Source organism: Macaca nemestrina, chromosome 9 (assembly GCF_043159975.1).
Source record: "Macaca nemestrina isolate mMacNem1 chromosome 9, mMacNem.hap1, whole genome shotgun sequence".
Lineage (NCBI taxonomy): Eukaryota > Metazoa > Chordata > Mammalia > Primates > Cercopithecidae > Macaca > Macaca nemestrina.
The window spans coordinates 10,992,111-11,010,215 of record NC_092133.1 but is presented as its reverse complement, the minus strand read 5'-3'; the positions used below and the strand labels follow the sequence as shown (position 1 = coordinate 11,010,215).

Below are 18,105 nucleotides of genomic sequence, written 5' to 3'. Positions count from 1 at the left end.
GGTGCCGTGAGCAGAGGTGGAGTCACCCGAATGGGGTGAATTTAGGAACAAAGAGAACACAGAGAGAGGTGCTCCCTCCATCTTTTTGAGTGTTTCAGAAAGGGCAGAGCTCACACTGGGGCCTGTGCTGGGCGTATTTGAGTGCATTTTAGGCACATTGCTGAAGCGGCTACTTCTTCCTTCACCATGGGTGAGGTCTATCTGGGGATGGAAGAGGGCTTGGCTCCTTGTCTTCATTCTGGATGGGTCCAGTGTTTTTTGTTGTTTTGGTATTTTCCCCAGGATACTTGGTCGGCCCCCAGGAGGCCCACAGTCCTCCCTGAATGTGACCAGGGGAAAGGAGGACACAGGGTCAGGGACCTTCCAGATCTTGCGGAGTTTCCCTCCACCCATGAAACTGGAAGGAGCATCTGGATCCTGTAAACCTCACATGAAACCAGCATCTCTGTCGTGTCATCTAAGTTGTTCCAGAATGTTTGTCTTGGAGCTTGAAGGATCACCTGAAACTCACATGTTTGGAGAAAAAAAAAAACAAATCCTAGTTTTGGTTGGCTTTTCTGGTTTTTCTAAGTGTACAAATCAGAGGCACTGCAGGTAGGCCTTGTCCTCTAGCTCTGGTGCACAGCGCACAGTAGCCTGGGACTTTGTGTGAGCAGGTCAGGTCTTTAATGTTCCAAGAGCATCTTGAAGTAGACTAATACAATGTGACCAGCTGAACATGACTTCTGCTTAGCACACTGATGTCTTTGACTAGAAAAGGTCCAGGGAAACCCTAGACAAAAAGCAGAGTCAAAGAAAAATAACAGGTTGCCTGTGTCCATTCTCCTGCTGAGTGACATGTGGCTCCAGGTCAGACCTTTTACCTCTGTCTACCATGGTTTTCTCATGTGTGAACTGGAGATAGAAACAGATGACAAAGGAATAATAATAGTGAGAACCATTAAATATTTATTCAATACAACATTCTCTAGGTACTACCTTAATAATGTCATACAGGTTGTCTAATTTCATCATGACGTGACGTCTTTTGGGGTAGTATTACTATCCCTAATTTACTTAGGACTTGAGAAAGTTTTGTTTTGTTTTCTGTATGTATGTATGTTTATTTGTTTCTGAGATGGAGTCTCACTCTGTTGCCCAGGCTGGAGTGCAGTGTCATGATCTTGGCTCACCAAAAACTCTGCCTCCCAGGTTCAAGCAATTCTCCCGCCTCAGCCTTCCTAGTAGCTGGGATTACAGGCATGCTCCACCTTGCCCAGCTAATTTTTGTATTTTTAATACAACGGGGTTTCACCATGTTGACCAGGCTGGTTTCGAACTCCTGACCTCAGGTGATCCACCCGCCTCAACCCCTCAAAATACTGGGATTACAGGTGTGAGCCATTGCGTCTGGCCTAGGATTTGAGAAAGTTAGTTGAAAATAACTTCTCCAGAGGCACACAGTGTCATGCCAGCTAGGACTGTGATGAGGGCCAACTGATGCAGAGGCTGGGCTCCTGCCAACACATCCGTCATGAGTGTGAGCCACAGAGCCACATCCCAGAGGGAGGCCCTGTGACTGCACTCAGGGCTCCTGCATTCAAGTCCATGACAGGTCCCTGAAATGGTGAAAATTTCATAAATTAAGATGGCTTATTTCTCCTAACTCCAAAACAATGTATTCAATAGGTTTACTCCAACATTAAGTTGATTATTGGCCTCACTACAGAATGTAAAACAAGAAATATTCATGCAAGCATTAGTGGGACTGACTTTTCTGGTTTGCCCAGAATAAGAGGTTTCAGGGACAGGAGAACTTCAGCGGTAAACAACAAACCTTATCAAAAACTAGGACGTGAAGATTGCCTTGGTCAGAGCTGACTTTTCTGTCTGTGGCTCCAGAGTGGGGATATTGCACTTTGAGTGGAATCAAGGAAACAAGAAGAAACCAGTGAGTGAGCTGGTTTGTAAATACTGAGAGCCAGTCCTTCTTTCCTCCCTTCTCCCTGAGGGACCCAGGGCTGCTCCCAGGGTTGGGGACAGCGATGCCACCTCCTCTCCCTGCTCAGCTCCATTTCTTTGCACTCAAGTCCCTCTTCACAGTGTGGTCATTACAGATTCTCCTGCCTTGACCTACGGCTAACTCCCACCTTTGCATTTTGTTTTCTGTTTTAGTGTCCTTTTATGGAAAATCAATTAGACAAGAAGGATACAAGGTAAATGTGGGCAATCTAATTTCATGCTTTCTCTCTTCTCACACAGAGACTACGCATTTTCAGGTTGGAATCCAAACAGCTCACCTCTAAAAATCATGTTCTGAGGCATGTTCTTGGCTAAAGGAAAGTGGAATAAGTAACTGACTATCTGCTTAAGCACTTCATAATCCCTAGATCGCCCTCTCTACCAGGTGCTCACCACTCTTTCCTCCCTGTTCCTCCTCCCCTCTCCCCCTGCAACTCCAAGTCCTAGGGACCCTCTGCCCTCCCTTCTGGGCAGCTTCCTGGGCAGAGAAAGTGGACACCTCCTCCAGAGCCTGTTCCCAGGAGAGGAGCCTCCTCTAAACCCCTGAAGTCTGAAGAGCTGAGGAACAGCTCCATCCTCAGTGTCAGAGATGAGAGCACTGAAGGAAGAGTGAAGAACTGCAGCATGGAGGGTGCTGGTTGGAGGGAGAAGAGGTTTTCTCAGGATGCAGGGAACTTTTAAAGTGTTTATCCACCTAGTGCTTAAAAGGCAGAAATTATGGGCTCAATTATGGGCTAAGCACTTTACAAGTAAGAACACAATTGATCCTGGATCATCCACTGTGGTAGGTACAATTATCATGACAATTTAAACTTATCTGAGACTAATCTTCCTTATCTGTGATATGGGAAAACAGCAAGCTTAAGGAAAGTTCTTCACCATTTTTGTTCTGGAGAATGGCTTACTAGAAAGATCACCCTCACCCATGTGACTTAGATAAGACTCATATGATCCCACATTTTCCTTGGGCAACCCAGACACCCCAAATTCTCACTCTTTCTCTTCAATGATTAGCTGAACTGTTTTCCTCCCTTATCAATTGAAATGAAATGCTTGCCAAATTGACATAACCAAACTTTAGTTAAGCTGGTCTCCCCCCACAGCTTCCCCACCTTTGATTCCTCCCTCAAGGTAAACAAGAACTGCAAAGCAGAATAATCCTCCCAAAGACCCTTCTGGAAATGAGCTGACCATGAGATACACATTCCTGGTCACCTGTCACACTACCTGCTCATCCCATCTCCTACCCTCAGTCCTTCCAGCTTCTGTCATCCTTCCTAGAAACCAAGCTCCTTTCTCTCTGACCTCTGAGATCCTTGCCAGTCCTCTGGTTGGAGCATTCCCAGTACTGCTGTAAGCCTTTTGAATAAAGTCATTGTATTAGTCCGTTTCCACACTGTTCATAAAGACATACCTGAGACTGGGCAATTTACAAAAGAAAGAAGTTTAATGGACTCACAGTTCCACATGGCTGGGGAGCAGCCACAATCATAGCAGAAGGCAAGGAGAGGCAAGTCACATTGTATGTGCATGGTGGCGGGCAAAAAGAGAGCTTGTGCAGGGAACTCCCATTTCTAAACCATCAGATCTCATCAGACTCATTCACTATCATGAGAACAGCATGGGAAAGACCCACTCTCATGATTCAGTTACCTCCCACTGTGTCCTTCTTATAACACATGGGAGTTATGGGAGCTACAATTCAAGGCGAGATTTGGGTGGAGACACAGCCAAACGATATCAATCTTTTTAAAGCTACATTGGGATTTGGTTTCTTATTTGACAATCTTCCTATCACAGTTTGGGGGCCTGGGCATCACTGAGCATGATCATGCAGCCTCTTCTGACCTGTCTTTAAAATCAGATGGATTCTTGTTTGTCTGAGGTCTCTTTTGAGGCAGGAGAACAGCCTGGCTGGCTATTTCTCTCCCCTGAGCTGGGAAAAGACCTGCAGGGACACACAATTGAGAAGGTGTCGGCTTTCTGATCACCATTCTGCCAATGTGGTGATGCAGTATGCTATGGTGACGGTGTTAAAGTTCTACTATCTCCCACTGGTCGAAAACTCATTAGACTATGTATGGGACTGGGTCCCTTACAAACCTCTGCATGGAGTAAAACAAAAAGCCCACCTTGTTTGTGTGATCGCCACCCTCCAGTTACCTATGTTGTTTTCAGCTGTCACATAACATTTTGAACAGACGTTGGTATCTCTACGAATATACCCAGCTAAGGTTTTTCTGTGAAATGCAGAGATTAAGGAATAAAACCTCTCCAATCATAGCTCAAATGTGCATGACCATATGTATAGCCAACTCTCCATAAAACCAGTAGTTCTGCCTCGCTCATGACAGTAGTTGGCCTACAAATGATGCTTAAGTTCCTGCTATGTATAAAATGAAACTTTCCATAATATTTGTGGATGAGAATCAGTTAAATGCTCTTTGCTTTGAGTGGAAAGTTGACTTCAAATGCTATCTTGGATGTTTGAGGTGGGATCTAACCTTTTCACTCCTCACTTGTAGGCTGGTGCCCTTCTCCAATTGCTCTTTGGTTAACTTGACATCTTTGAAGGCTCCTGGAACCATTTTCTATTGAAAAATATCCATGGCCTTCTGGGAAGACATCCTCTCCCAACGAGACGAAAGTTCAGTGTTTTAGTGAACTGACTTAATGGCTATTACTATACTATAATATAGCTGGGTTAGTGTGTTGGGCCGTTCTTGCATTCTTATAAAGAAATACTTGAGACCGGGTAATTTATAAGAAAAGAGGTTGAATTGGCTCATGGTTCTGCAGGCTATGCAGGAAGCATAACAGCATCTGCTTCTGAGGAGGCCTCAGGAGGCTTCCAATCAAAGCAGAAGGCAACAGGGGAACAGGCACTTTACATGGCAAAGCATGAGCAAGAGACAGAGAGAGTTGGGGAGGAGGTGCCACACACTTTTGAACAACCACATCTTGCGAGAACTCACTCACTATTGTAAAGACAGCACCAAGGAGATGGTGCTAAAGCATTCATGAGAAATCCACCCCCATGATCCAATCACCTCCTATCAGGCTGCACCTTAAACACTGGGGATTACATTTCAATGTAGGATCTAGAGAGAATACACATCCAAACTATAGCAGTTAGGGACCCAATTGATTGGCTGGCCAATCTGATTCAGTACTTCTTCTTTTTTTTTTTTTTTTTTTGAGATGGAGTCTCACTCTGTCCCCCAGGCTAGAGTGCAGTGGCATGATCTCGGCTCACTGCAACCTTTGTCTCCTGGATTCAAGCGATTCTCCTGCCTCAGCCTCCCAAGTTGCTGGGATTACAGGCACCTGCCACCACACCTGGATAATTTTTGTATTTTTAGTAAAGACAGGGTTTCATCATGTTGGCCAGGCTGGTCTCGAACTTCTGACCTCAGGTGACCTGCCCACCTTGGCCTCCCAAAGTGCTGGGATTACAGGCATGAGCCACCATGCCCAGCCTGATTCAGTACTTCTTATCACACTCTTCCAAAAAAGGATAATGACACCAGCAAGAAGCACAACCAACATTTGTTCCTATATCTGTATTTCCATGTAAGTCAATCTATTAATATATCTATTTATCTACCTCCATTTACCTGCTTCTTCCAGGTTGGCTGAATGCTGAGAAGAATCACTTGCTATTACTTTAGTGAATGTCCTTTTTGTTGCAAGTAATGGAAATACACTTTAGGTAGATTGAGCAAAAAATGAGGAAATTTATTGAAGGATTCAGGAGTAAGTCTCAGAACTGAAGGGGCAGTAGAGACAGGGAAGCAATTTGGGAAGCTGCCCTCACCTGTCTGTTTTTGATGCCACCTCGCCTGACCCTTGTGTTTTGCTTTCTCCTCCCCTCCAGCCTGGCAACGTCCTCTTCTCTGTGCTTGTTGTAGAGGACGGCTGCCTCACAGCTCAGCTCCCAAGTGTATCTGTTTGTGTTAGTCCATTCTCAGATTGCTATGAAGAAATACCTGAGACTGGGTAACTTATAAAGAAAAGAGGTTTAGTTGGCTCACAGTTCCACAGGCTGTACAGGAAACATGGCACTGGGATCTGCTGAGCTTCCAGAGAGGCCTCAGGAAGCTTCCAATCATGGCAGAAGGCAAAGGGGGAGCAGATACTTCACAGGGCCAAAGCAGGAGCAAGAGAGAGGCAGGGGGTGGGGAGTGCCACACACTTTTAAATGATCAGATCTCAAGAGAACTCACTCACTGTCATGAGAACAGCACCAAGGGGATGGCGCTAAACCATTCATGAGAAATCCTCCCCTATCATCCAAACACCCCGACCAGGCCCCACCTTCAACATTGGGGAAATGGGGAGTAAAATTCGACATGAGTTTTTGCGAGGGGACACAGATTCAAGCCATATCATTGTTCATAGTTCAAAGTGACAGCAAAGATTCACCTGCGCCTCTGATTTCTGTCTGGAAATTTCCAGGGAGAGACTGATTTGTGTGAATTGGGTTGAGTATCCACCTGTGGTTGGATGGCTGATCACCAGCAGGGCAGACTCATAGAGCACAAATGTGAGGCTGCCCACGCAGGCAGCACTGGGCTCAGGTTTCAGAGGGAGGTTGGTGGGGCCCCAAGGAGCAGTCATTCCAGAAACTATCTACAGTGTCACTTGTCATGTCTGCCTGGCCAGCTTTTTTTTTTTTTTTTTTTTTTTTCCCCATATTGCTCTTGAACTTGAGGTTTTAATCTTATCTTTACTGAATACTTCAGGTATCCAGTAGGAAATGAGTGGTTAAAGAGAAGAAATAAAAATGAGAAAGTGATGATAAACTGAACCTGACCAGTGGAAAAGTGAATCCAGCAGAGGAATGAGGAAACTGTTTTTGCCCATCAAATATTCTGCCTTTTGGGGACATATTGTTGACCTTGGCAATCATCTGTGGGTGAGGGAAGCTCAGCAAAGACCATTTGCTCTGTCGTGCTGATGAAGCCCAGATATACTAAGCAGTCAGTGACCTTTGTCTCTGGAAGGGTGACATTTCAGCCAAAATGTGGAGCCAGCTCTCTGCAGAAAGAGCATTCCTGCAAGAGCAGAGGATCTTTAGCAAGAGCAAGCTGGGCTTGTTCTGGGTGCTCAGAGAGGTTCAGTGGGGCTGAAGTGAGTGAAGGTCGGGGGAGAGAAAGAGGTGAGAGCAGAGAAAGGACCAGGGGCCAGACCCGGGGAGGTTTCATGGGCCACAGTTAGAATCTTGGATCCTGTTTAAGTGCAAGAGGAAGCATGGAAGGGTTTTACATTTGTTTCCTGCTGTAACAGAGCACCACCAGCTGGATGGTTTAGAATAACAGCAACTTCTCTCACAGTTCCAGAGGCTAGAAGTCTAACAGCAAGCTGTCAACAGGGCCACACTTCCTCTGATGGTGTTAGAAAAGAATGTGTTTCAGGCTGTTGTCCCACCTTCTGGTAGCCTCTGGTGTTCCTTGACTTGTAGATGGCCATCTCATCCCCATGTTTCTTCATATCCTCTTCCCCCACAAGTGTCTGTGTCCAAACTCCCCCTTGTTACAAGCACACCAGTTATATTGGATTAGGTCCCATCCTCCCAAATTTGTTTTAATTTAACTACCTTTGTAGAAACCCTATTTCCAAAAAAGGTCACATTCTGAAGTACTGGGATTAGAACTCCAACATATCTTTTGCGGGAAGGGGGACACAATTCAACACATAAAGTTTTAAACAAGGAAGTAACATGATGTGTTTTAAAAATATCACTCTGGCTGCTGGGTGGATTGTGAGTTGTAAGAGGGTCCTTTGAAGAACCTCCTGCATTAGTCCAGGTGAAAGATGGTGGTAGTTTGGATGGAGAGAAATGGCTGCCTAGCTATAGCCTTGGCCTGAGCCTGCGGGACAGGCAGGAAGTGAGGCAGCTTGGAGCCAATGATAATAACAGAGATTCAGATATTATAAACTCTTAGCTAATATGAAGTAACTACGAAGTACTTACTAAGCCTCATGCTCAATTAGCTGTTCTTAATCTTTCTCATAAATTTTCTCATTTAATCCTCCAACTCCCTATGAGGTAGACACTATTATTGCCTCTACTCACAGATGGGGAACATGAAGCTGAGCACTGCCTGGAAACTTGGCTGAGATCCCACAGCTCACCCGATAATGAAGCAGCTATTCCCACCCATGTGTGCTACTGCTACATCCAGGCTCTTGGTGACGTCTCAGCACTCTATTTCAGAACACGCTGAAGGCTTGTTTGCTGAGACTGGAGATTTATGGCAAGAGGGAGATAAGGTTGGATAGGTGGGGCACCCATTTTCATAATTTATGAGTATTTCTCTCATTTTTCAACTATTTATAAGCTTGTTGAGGGTAGAGTCCAGGCTCTCTCTCTATATGTATATATCCATATAGAGGTGGACATGGGTGTGTATATGCCCCTATGTAAGTACATATGGGTTGTATATACCCATATATAAGTATATATACAGTCTGGACTCTACCCTTAACAAGGGTATATATATATTCACACACCCATATATAGCTATATAGATATACAGGTATCTATCTATATCAATGCTAATATTGAGCTGTTATCATGTTCTGGGCCTCATTCTGAATCAGGGTTTCTTAACCTCAGCACTATTGGCATTTTGGTCAGGTCATTCTTTGTCATGGGGCTGTCCTGTGCATTGCAGGATGTTTAGCAGCATCTCTACCCTCCACTAGATGCCAGTTGTGACAACCAAAAGTATCTCCAGACGTTGACAAATACCTCCTGAGGGACAAAATTACCCCTCGTTGAGAATTACTAATACCTCACATTTAACATGTCCAGGAACCTCATTAGGCAGGTACCATTCTGAATCCATTTGTGGGAGAGGAACTCGAAGCTCAGAGATGTTGAGATCGATGTCCTAGATGATTCAGCCAGGGTTTATGTAACCCCTCCAACATCTGAGCTCATGGTAGGTGTTGACAGGATGCTTACTGGATGGATTGCCAGTAGCTTTGACATTGAGGCATAGATATTTATGCATGGCTAAGCTTGATAGGAAACCATGAAAGGTTTTGACCCGAGTAGTGATCTGAGAAAAGCAGAAGTTTACAGAAAACACACACTCCCTCCCATCTTCAAAGATAACTTCATATTTGGGATCCTTGGGCCTGGGGTCAGAAGGGGTTAGAGGGTAATCTCATTCAGGAAGGAAAGGGTTCCAAAGACCACCGATGCTTTTCTGCTTCCTCCTTTCCTCTTCTCATATGAAATTTTCTTTCTACCAAATTACATAAGATCCTCTAGGCATCCTGCGTCTTGTCACTCCCTAGACATTTTGGTAATAAGAGTGTAAGGATTAATTACAATCCCCTGTGAATGTTTAATGCAATTACTGTTCACTAGCTCCCAGTAATTTCCAAGACATAAATGGGCAGTGAATAGACAAAATCTCCATTTGCCAACAAAGCTACAACTTAGCTTTTAAATTAAATAAAAACCACCTACCATTTTTAAACTTTTATTTGAAGTTCAGGGGTAGCATCACTGCATGATTCAATAGGAATCCAATGCATCCATTCAATTATTACTGGTTGAAAAAATTGTATGAGACCTGATGAATGCCAATTGATTCCACTATAGTCAAATTAAAACTGATATAGCATTAAAAAAAGAAACACTTATTAAAAATCCAGGAAAGAGATAAAAGAGGAAAAATAGGCACTCAACTTTCTCATGATCTCCTTCCCCATAATATATCTTGCGTGTAGTATGTAGAGTGTTGCTCATAAATTCATCACAAGAAATTATTCTTTTTCGTTTTTCATGCAGCTCTGGATTTGGGGAACTTAAGAGATTCTCCTTTGCTTAATCTATTGCTCTTTACAGTCCAAGGCATCTAGTCCCAAACTACATTGTCTACGGGCAGCCCTGAGTCCTCCCTTTTATCTCTTACATTGTCAAGGTTTTGGTGACAGCATTACAAATAGACACGACTGCTGTGTCCCACCCTGACTCACTCATACACTTTTAATTTAGATGTTCCCATCCCCCAGAGCAGAAGCCACCTCATTCATATTAATTTTATTTTCTAACTACTTTGATTACTATTCTATCAACTCCAAAGTGGTCAAGTTTAAGTTTAAAGACTTCCAGTTTCTTAACACAGTGCAGTACATTCTCAGTGTAAAGTGCTCCATGTGCAGGGCAAACAGTAGCTCATTCCAATGCCACCAGGGCTGCTCTTCCAAGAGCCAGGTGAGAAACCCATCCTGACCAGCCCAAGGTGGACTTGGGACCAATTCTTCTACAGAGGGAACCATCTCTGAAAACAGTATAATATGGTAACAGATGGTGATCTTGTTCTGTGTTCATGGTCAACTGACTAGAGAAAATAGCTGGGTGACTGAGATAAAGTATGGCGAACCCAATATTCAAGCTGCCTATATTTCTAAGCACCTATATTTTTCATTCACTTACTCATTCATTCAGTCTGTAACCCCAAATCTAGCTTAAGCTCACTGGCTTCTTAGGCTCTAGATGAGGCAGGCTCCACTTCGCAATTTCCCTCTGGTTGAAGTTCGAAGCCTTCTTTGGGATTTCTGCAAACTGCCAGGAGGCTGTAGGACACCATTTGCACACATGCTGCCTCTCTTCTGAACTCTCTGCCTGACACAAAACTCAACCCTGTCCTCAATTCACAAACACAGTCCCCGAAGCTCATTCATACAACATAGTCATGAATTTAATGGGCTTTTCTGATGATGAGGGTCTCAGGGAGGAATCTGTAGAGCTCTGCATAGCAAACAACTTACAACAACATGTTAGGTACTTCTTGTCTCCAAAGCCCACAGCCTCCTTGATACATGGGGTTTTACAAGGCCCTTCATCCCCATGCAGTGGGGTACATCTCACTAGTGGATCTCTCCTCTTCCTCCCTTCTTCTTTTTCTTTTCAAGGGAAAAACAAAATTCCTCTCATTTCCTCAAGCAAAGAGGCTAACCATTCTTTCATTGTTAGGAGGCTTCTCAAGTATCCCCTTCCAGCCCCAAATAAACTGTAAGGTATTTTTCCCCAAGAAAAGCAATTTACCTTAATATAAATTTGGGTGCCAGCTCTTAAGGAATATAAATGTTGCCTTGTTATGATTTTACAATCATTTATTGAAGTACATACAGTATGTTAGGTACTAGGGATACTAGAATGATTAAATTGGGCTTATGCACTGGCTACAGAAATGGCTTGTCATCCAGTGGGTTATACCTGAGACAGATGGCATGTGGAAGGAGGAAGCCAGTCAGTGAGAGGGAAGGAGCAGAGTCAAGTTGCTATGGGATTCCTGAAGAGGGCAATGGATTCGGTTTAGGGATGAATTATAGAACAAATGCAGTGTCTCTTCAGGAAATGGAGGTAAATGTCTGGTCATATCCAAATTGTTAGCCAGATGTTTTACCCCAGGATCCTCCAGCTTGTTTTTGTTTGCTTTTGTTTTTGTTTTGAGATGGAGCCCTGCTCTGTCACCCTGGCTGGAGTGCAGTGGCGTAATCTCAGTTCACTGCAACCTCTGCCTCCTTGGTTCAAGCTATTCTCCTACCTCAGCCTCCTGAGTAACTGGGATTACAGGCGTGCACCACCATGACTGGCTAATTTTTTTTTTTTAATAGAGTTGGGGTTTCACCATGTTGGCCGGGCTAGTCTCGAACTCCTGACCTTAAGTGATCCACCTGCCTCATCACCCCAAAGTTCTGGGATTATAGGCATGAACCACCACACTCAGCCTTCTTTAGCTTGTTTGACCCCAATTTAGTCACCCACTTCTGACACCATCATCATAGAGGAGCCCTGCCTGATTTCACAGGGCCCTTGTGAGTCAGGGGTGAGACCACATTAAAAGCTATATAGCCTCTAGGAATGGAAAAAATGATAGCGTCTGTTTACAAAAGCAATTCTAAATAAAACCAATGTCAATTTATAAGTGAAAGGAATTTCAAAGAAGTTCTGACTTGTTCAATAATGACTACTTTCAGCTTATGTGAAAATCTACTATCAGATTCTTTTCCTCCAAAATATCTATCTTTTTGTTTTTTGAGACAGGGTCTCGCTCTGTTGCCCAGGCTGGAGGGCAGTGGCACAATTTTGGCTCACTGCAACCTTCACCTCCCAAATTCAAGTGATTCTCTTGCCTCAGCCTCCCAAGTAGCTGGGATTACAGGCATGTCACCACACCGGATAATTTTTGTATTTTTAGTAGCGATGGGTTTTCACCATGTTGACCAGGCTGGTCTCGAACTTCAGGCCTCAAGTGATCCACCCACCTCAGCCTCCCAAAGTGCTGAGATTACAGGTGTGAGGCACCATGCCCAGCCTATTTATATTTTGCTTTCGTCTGTTGGATAACCCAATAATAAACTTTTGGTAAAAATTTAATTGATCACTTGTTCTCCAAGGCTTCTTTGTTAATCAGCATTCTCAGGGAACAGGGATTGTTAGAAATTTCAGATTAAGCAACTCATTACCAAAGCTCTCTTTTGTGTCCAGTGCTTATGTCAAAGACTTTCTAAATTCATCATCACCGTTAGCATAATCTACTGAGCATAAGACTCTCATAGGGTCTTGTGGTCACTTATCTCTTCATCAAATATTATCATCTGGATGTATTTATGAAACTCAGGTAAGTGGTGGTTAAGATAAATAAGTACTTAATCCAGGGCATTTTCTAAAACCTTCAAAAATTCAAATCCGAATCTACATTTATTTTCATGTAGACTTCCTGAAAGATGGCATACACATACATGGTAAACTGTGGGCATATTCTGAATGGCTCCAGGTAATTAATGTTTACTGCAATTAATATCACACTTATCAACAAGTTTGCTATTGACAACAGCCAGTAAGGCAATAGCTTGGCATTCTGTTGACCTCTTCTCTTTCCAAAGGGTTGAATTTGTTCTCAGAGGTGATTTCCGCATCTCAGAGAATTTGGGTCAGTGAAAATATCTCTATGCCAGCACCACCTGGCCTTCTTGTAACACAATACTTAGGTTGTAACCGTCCACACTAAGCAGATGGTGAGGAGTCGGCAACTATTGAGTCAACTCCCAACTCCATTGAATGCAGCTAATTAAGTGAATGATAGAACTGAGCCTTGCTGACCATTTAGTTCAATGCACTCGTTTAACTGATGGGGAAGTTGAGTCACAGAGTGCCTGGTGGCTTACCCCTGTCACACAACTGGTTGGGAACAGAGCTGTATGGAGAGCACTGATCTCCTTATTTCTCATTTAGCAAACTTTATACCACATCATATAGCTGATCCTAGCAATTTTTAGGGTCCAGATAAATCATTTTCAGTTTTTTCAAACTGGCTTGAGTTTTCAGAGGATGCTTTGGTATTCACTATTTTATACATATTTAAGAGGTTATCTCAACATTGGAAATAATATTTTTCTTATCTCCACCTCCAATTTCTAACTCTGCCTCGGCTAAAAAGTTAACCCATTTCTTTGATTCATGCTAATTCTTTAATCAGAATCCACTGATATTTGGGGACAATGCTACACTGCCCAGAATCAGTGTCTTGGCCACAGCAGCTGCTGATACAATACTTCAAAATGCTCTTAACTTGGAGCTGTGGCCAATGGAGTTGTCCTGAAAAATGAGAAAGGGTGAAGTCTCCTGCTAATGACATTCCCTCTTCTTGGAGGGGAGCTGTGGCTTTGAAAAGGCCGATTGTGGAAAATCCACTGGCAAGAGGGAGCTAGAAAGGAACCTGACCTTGCCTCAGGCAGTTGTAAGTCCCTATGGACAAGTTCAGTGTCTTGCCAACTCTGTGAGGAGTTGCTGAGGACACAGTGTGATTAACCGAGGAATTCTTGTATGCTTCAGAGGCAGACGGTGAGTAAGTGCATCATGTGTCTCAAACGGTGAAGGTGCTGGCTTGAACTCAGGGTGAGCTTGTTAGGGAAACAGGGTGACACCATTTTAAAATCAACTCCATCTTAAAACTAGCAAGGCACATTCCTTTCGCGTCACGACCCATGGTCATGAAATGTTTATGGCTGAGGAAACAGATTAATAATGCTTGTAAGGAGAAACCCTACTACTATGAAATGTCCAAATGTCCCGATATCACATAATAATATATGCTTTTAAGATAATTCTAGACATGCTTTGATGTACCTACACACTAAAATACCAAAAATAACTTTTTTTAAATCAACAAAGTAATACATCTTGTCACGCTGTTGGCCCACCCTCACATTGTCATAGCTTCGCTTTTACATAGATAAGACCCTTGTATAAGAAAAGCTGAAAGATGATGCATTCCTCTGCTTGCTTTCTGAGGACACCCTACTCTGGAACTGAGTAGCTTTCAATAAACTATCTCTTCTCAGTGCTTTCTGCGACTCACCTTGAATTTCTTCCTACACGAGATCCAAGACCCTCTCTTGGTGTCTGGATCAGGACCCCCTTTTTTGGCAACAAGATTTCTGTCATTTGGGGAAAAAAAATCCTCATTTCTTCTAGATGTCTAAAAATGCTTCACCTCATATTTACACCTAGAACTCGAGTCTGACCTATAAGATACTTAAGAGGCTGAGGGTTCATATCTCTGTGCATCCCAGGGTCTGGTTGTCCCCCAACTCCCATGGCCCACTGATTAATGTGCACTTCAATTTTTCACTGAATAGCTCAGCATCAAGAAAATGGCCTGTGAGCAAGCCTGCAATTTGAAACAGTTCCCCGAGGTCATGGACAATGGCCAGCTGTCTTCTCTCTTGATTACTGGGAAAGGAGGGAAGGAGATTGGACTGACACGTCCAGGTTCTATACAGGCTATGTGTGCTTTGAATTTGATGATGTCTGTGCTAGCCATGAAAGTCTGACAGAATGACTATGAGTTGGTGGCTGGTTGTGAGTGTGGCTCAGAGCAGGTGTGAGGGTCATTGGTGAAAACTGGAGACTTGTCATGAGAACTACACAATAAGCAAGATCCCATGGCAGTGTCTATGTGTGTGTGTATGTTTAGAGGAGGCAGTGTACAGGGAAGAGGCTAGAAAACTCCTGGCTTCCAATTCTTTTCTCCCACGAGAACCCGTTTTCATATTTTGTAGCAAACTTGGAAGGGTCAGCCCTTCTCTGAGCCATCCTCCTTGTTGATGGCCAAGCATTGTAAGAAATAAAAGCTCCATCTTGGTAAAGTCTGACTGCCCGAGTTGTTGTCTACTATATCTGCCACATTGGGGCACAGGCAAAGCCTTGATAGGAGTAGCAATAGTGACCTCAGAGACATTTGGTGCCTGCTCCTGACATGCCCAAAGGAACTGTGCATGCTATAGCCATGCCTGCCTTGCGACTGCGCTTGACTTGATGAGGAAGGTATGGACTGCCTGGCTGCATTGAAGACAAGGGTAGCAAAGAAATAAGTCTGGAAAGGGCTGGCTCTACCTTCCAAGGCAGAAGCTGTATGCCTGGGCAGGAAGTGGACAGCATGAAATAGACCTCCAACTTTTAGATGTGGGCATAGTGTTCTTTTCTTCAGTTGTACTACAGGCTGTTCACAGCTCCAGGGACTCTGCTATTGACTGTATAATGGTTCCAAATATTCCCACTTCTTTGTCTTCATGCCTTTTGCAATGTGGTCTCTCATCAAGAGATAAAGTTCATTTACCCACTCTTGCATCTAGGCTGGTCTCAGGTCTTGCTTCGGACAACAGAAATGTGGCAAAAGTGACAGTGTGCCAGTTATGAGCCTTGATCTTAAGAGGCCTTGCGAACTTCCACTCACCCTCTTGGACCCCACAATGACCCTGTGAACAAGCCTGGGCTAGCCTACTGGAGGAAGGAAAAATGTGGCCCAGTCATCCCCATGGACCCAGTTAACAGTTGTCAGTTCCCAGAAGGAGAGTCAACTAATTTACCTGCAGTTAACTACAGACACATGAGGAACCCAGATGAGCTCAAGAGAGGCACCCAGCTGAGCCCAGCTTAAATTGCTAACCCACAAAATTGCAAGTAAAATTAACAATTGTTGTTTTAAGCTACTAAATTTGGGGGTGATTTGTTTCATGGAAATAGATAACAGACACACACCCCAATGGGAGTAGGTTAGGAGAAGGCCTGGGCTGTTGCTGAGGGTGGGAGCGACAGCCAAGAGTTGCCTGAGGTCAGGAAGCCTCAGCAGGTAGGTCTTACCTTGAGGCCCTCCTGGAGACTGGGCAGGGGAAGCCAAAGTCCCAAAATAAGATGGGGTGGCAAGGAGCCTGGGGCACAGCTGGCAGGAATAATAAGGACCAGGACACGTGGTTACCCTGGGCAATAAATAAAACTTTAATAATGATAAGGAGTTGCTTTACGCATGCGCTCTTTCCAGGTGCTCTCTTCTTCCAGGTTGTAGGTCTTGACCACATCACTGAAGTGGTCTCTCCGTGATATAAAATCCTGATTCATTAGCATTAAGTCACCAGGGAATTCTGATACGCAGAAAAGATTTCGGTTCGTTAGGCCTGTGATGGAGCGTTCCGGTTTCTTTGTTGGGAGGAGAGATTTGCGATCATTTCCATGGTATGTCAAACATTTTTTTGGTTCTTTTGACTTGAAAACTACATTCATTTTTATTTCTCGTCTTTTTGTGTTTTTTCCCTCTGCCACCTCTTTCTCATCTTGGTTGGCATCATCACAATTATGGGTGTCATAGTTGTCCTCCTTTTGTCTGGCCTTATTTTTTGCCATTGGACCCAGGTCCACCCCAGACAGAAATGAGGAGCGTGTAAACCTTTCAATGTAGGGTAAACGCTGATGATTTCCCAGAGCCCGAGCAAGCCTCATTCTCTCTATGTGCTTACTGACGTTCACCTGCTCTCGTTGTGGCATTTTAAATGCCTCTAGGGGCACAATCACCTTTGCTGTCCATATTTTTTCTAGGGGTGCACAAATAGCACAAGGTAAGGAATGTTCCTTTTTATACTCCGTTGCCCGTTTGTAGTCCGGAGATGACAACTGTAGTTCCTTGAGCATTTGGCATTCTTCCTCGTGCTTGTAAGCCAAAAGCCTTCTTGCTGCTATGGTGTGAATGCCACCTAGATGCTGACAATGCAGAAAGGATTATTAAAATCTCAAGACCGCAGGGGCAGGTGGCACCCACAGAAACAATTCGCTAGTGACTGGTTCTCCCTCCCTTGTGGAAAGTGTTTGAGCCCCTCTGTAGTGGAAAACAGGTGAACCTTTCGGGTCAGATAACCTTGGGCTCAAATCCTGACTCTCCTCTGACCTACAATGAATTTAGAATAATTTTATTGACTTTACAGGGTCTTGGTGAAGCCTCGACAAGACAACATATATGAAAGTGACCAGTGCAAGGTAAGAGCTGAAGAAATAACTGTTTTCATCATTTGTTATTACTTATATTTATAAGTGGGACTTGTCGGTAAGGGTATTTTGCTGTGCAAGTGTGGAAGCCACTAGCAGATTCAGCCAATACAAGTCTACTGTTGGAGAGGCGGCTCTGTTACTGGTGGTTTCTGAACCTTTGGCTCCCCCTAGCTAAACTGGCTGGCTTTAGTGGGGCCCCTCTGTGTGAAAATTGCGGGACACTTACTAGGATCTCTTTTTCCAAGGGGGAGTATTTCCCGAGGGCAATCCGTGGGTCTGATCTGTAGAATTTGCTCCATGTCCTGCAAGAAGAGAAGCAGGAGTATCAGAATTATCAGAATTCTGGAAAAGCTCTTCCTACTTTTCCCTTCTGGAGTAGGAAGGCTCATAAAGGGTTATTCTGCACCAGGCAGGCTGAGGCCACCATGAGCAGGAGTTTCTGTAACCACTGGGTAGGCTTCTCCACTTGGCCTCTTTCTGACATGGACAGACTAAAGTGCAAGTCAGACTCACCCCAACGGTGAAGCAGAACTCAGATCCTCTTGGCAACACCCTGGGGCTTGATCCTGAAAGGAATAGCTAGTATTAAATATTCTGACTGGCTTTTCATTCTTCCTTTCTTGGGCCATTGTGTCACTAGCCCTCTGTTTTTCAATCCTCTGACAGTCATTCTTCCGTTCTCTGATCATACTCTGCCAATAAGCTAGGACGGGAGGTGTTCGTGCCTGGAGTTTGTTTCTAAGACAATGTGATGA

General features: G+C 44.1%; 1 protein-coding gene across 1 annotated transcript; it reads right to left on the bottom strand.

Annotated features, from left to right (window-relative positions):
- Window positions 1-16,285: 16,285 nt before the first annotated feature.
- Window positions 16,286-18,105, bottom strand: C9H10orf120 (chromosome 9 C10orf120 homolog). Its single transcript, XM_011721493.3, has 3 exons — window positions 17,864-18,105; window positions 17,577-17,652; window positions 16,286-17,065 (listed from the first exon to the last, which is right to left on the bottom strand). Exons 1-3 carry the CDS (start codon window positions 18,037-18,039, stop codon window positions 16,310-16,312), a joined length of 1,008 nt encoding a protein of 335 aa, XP_011719795.2. The 5' UTR covers window positions 18,040-18,105; the 3' UTR covers window positions 16,286-16,309.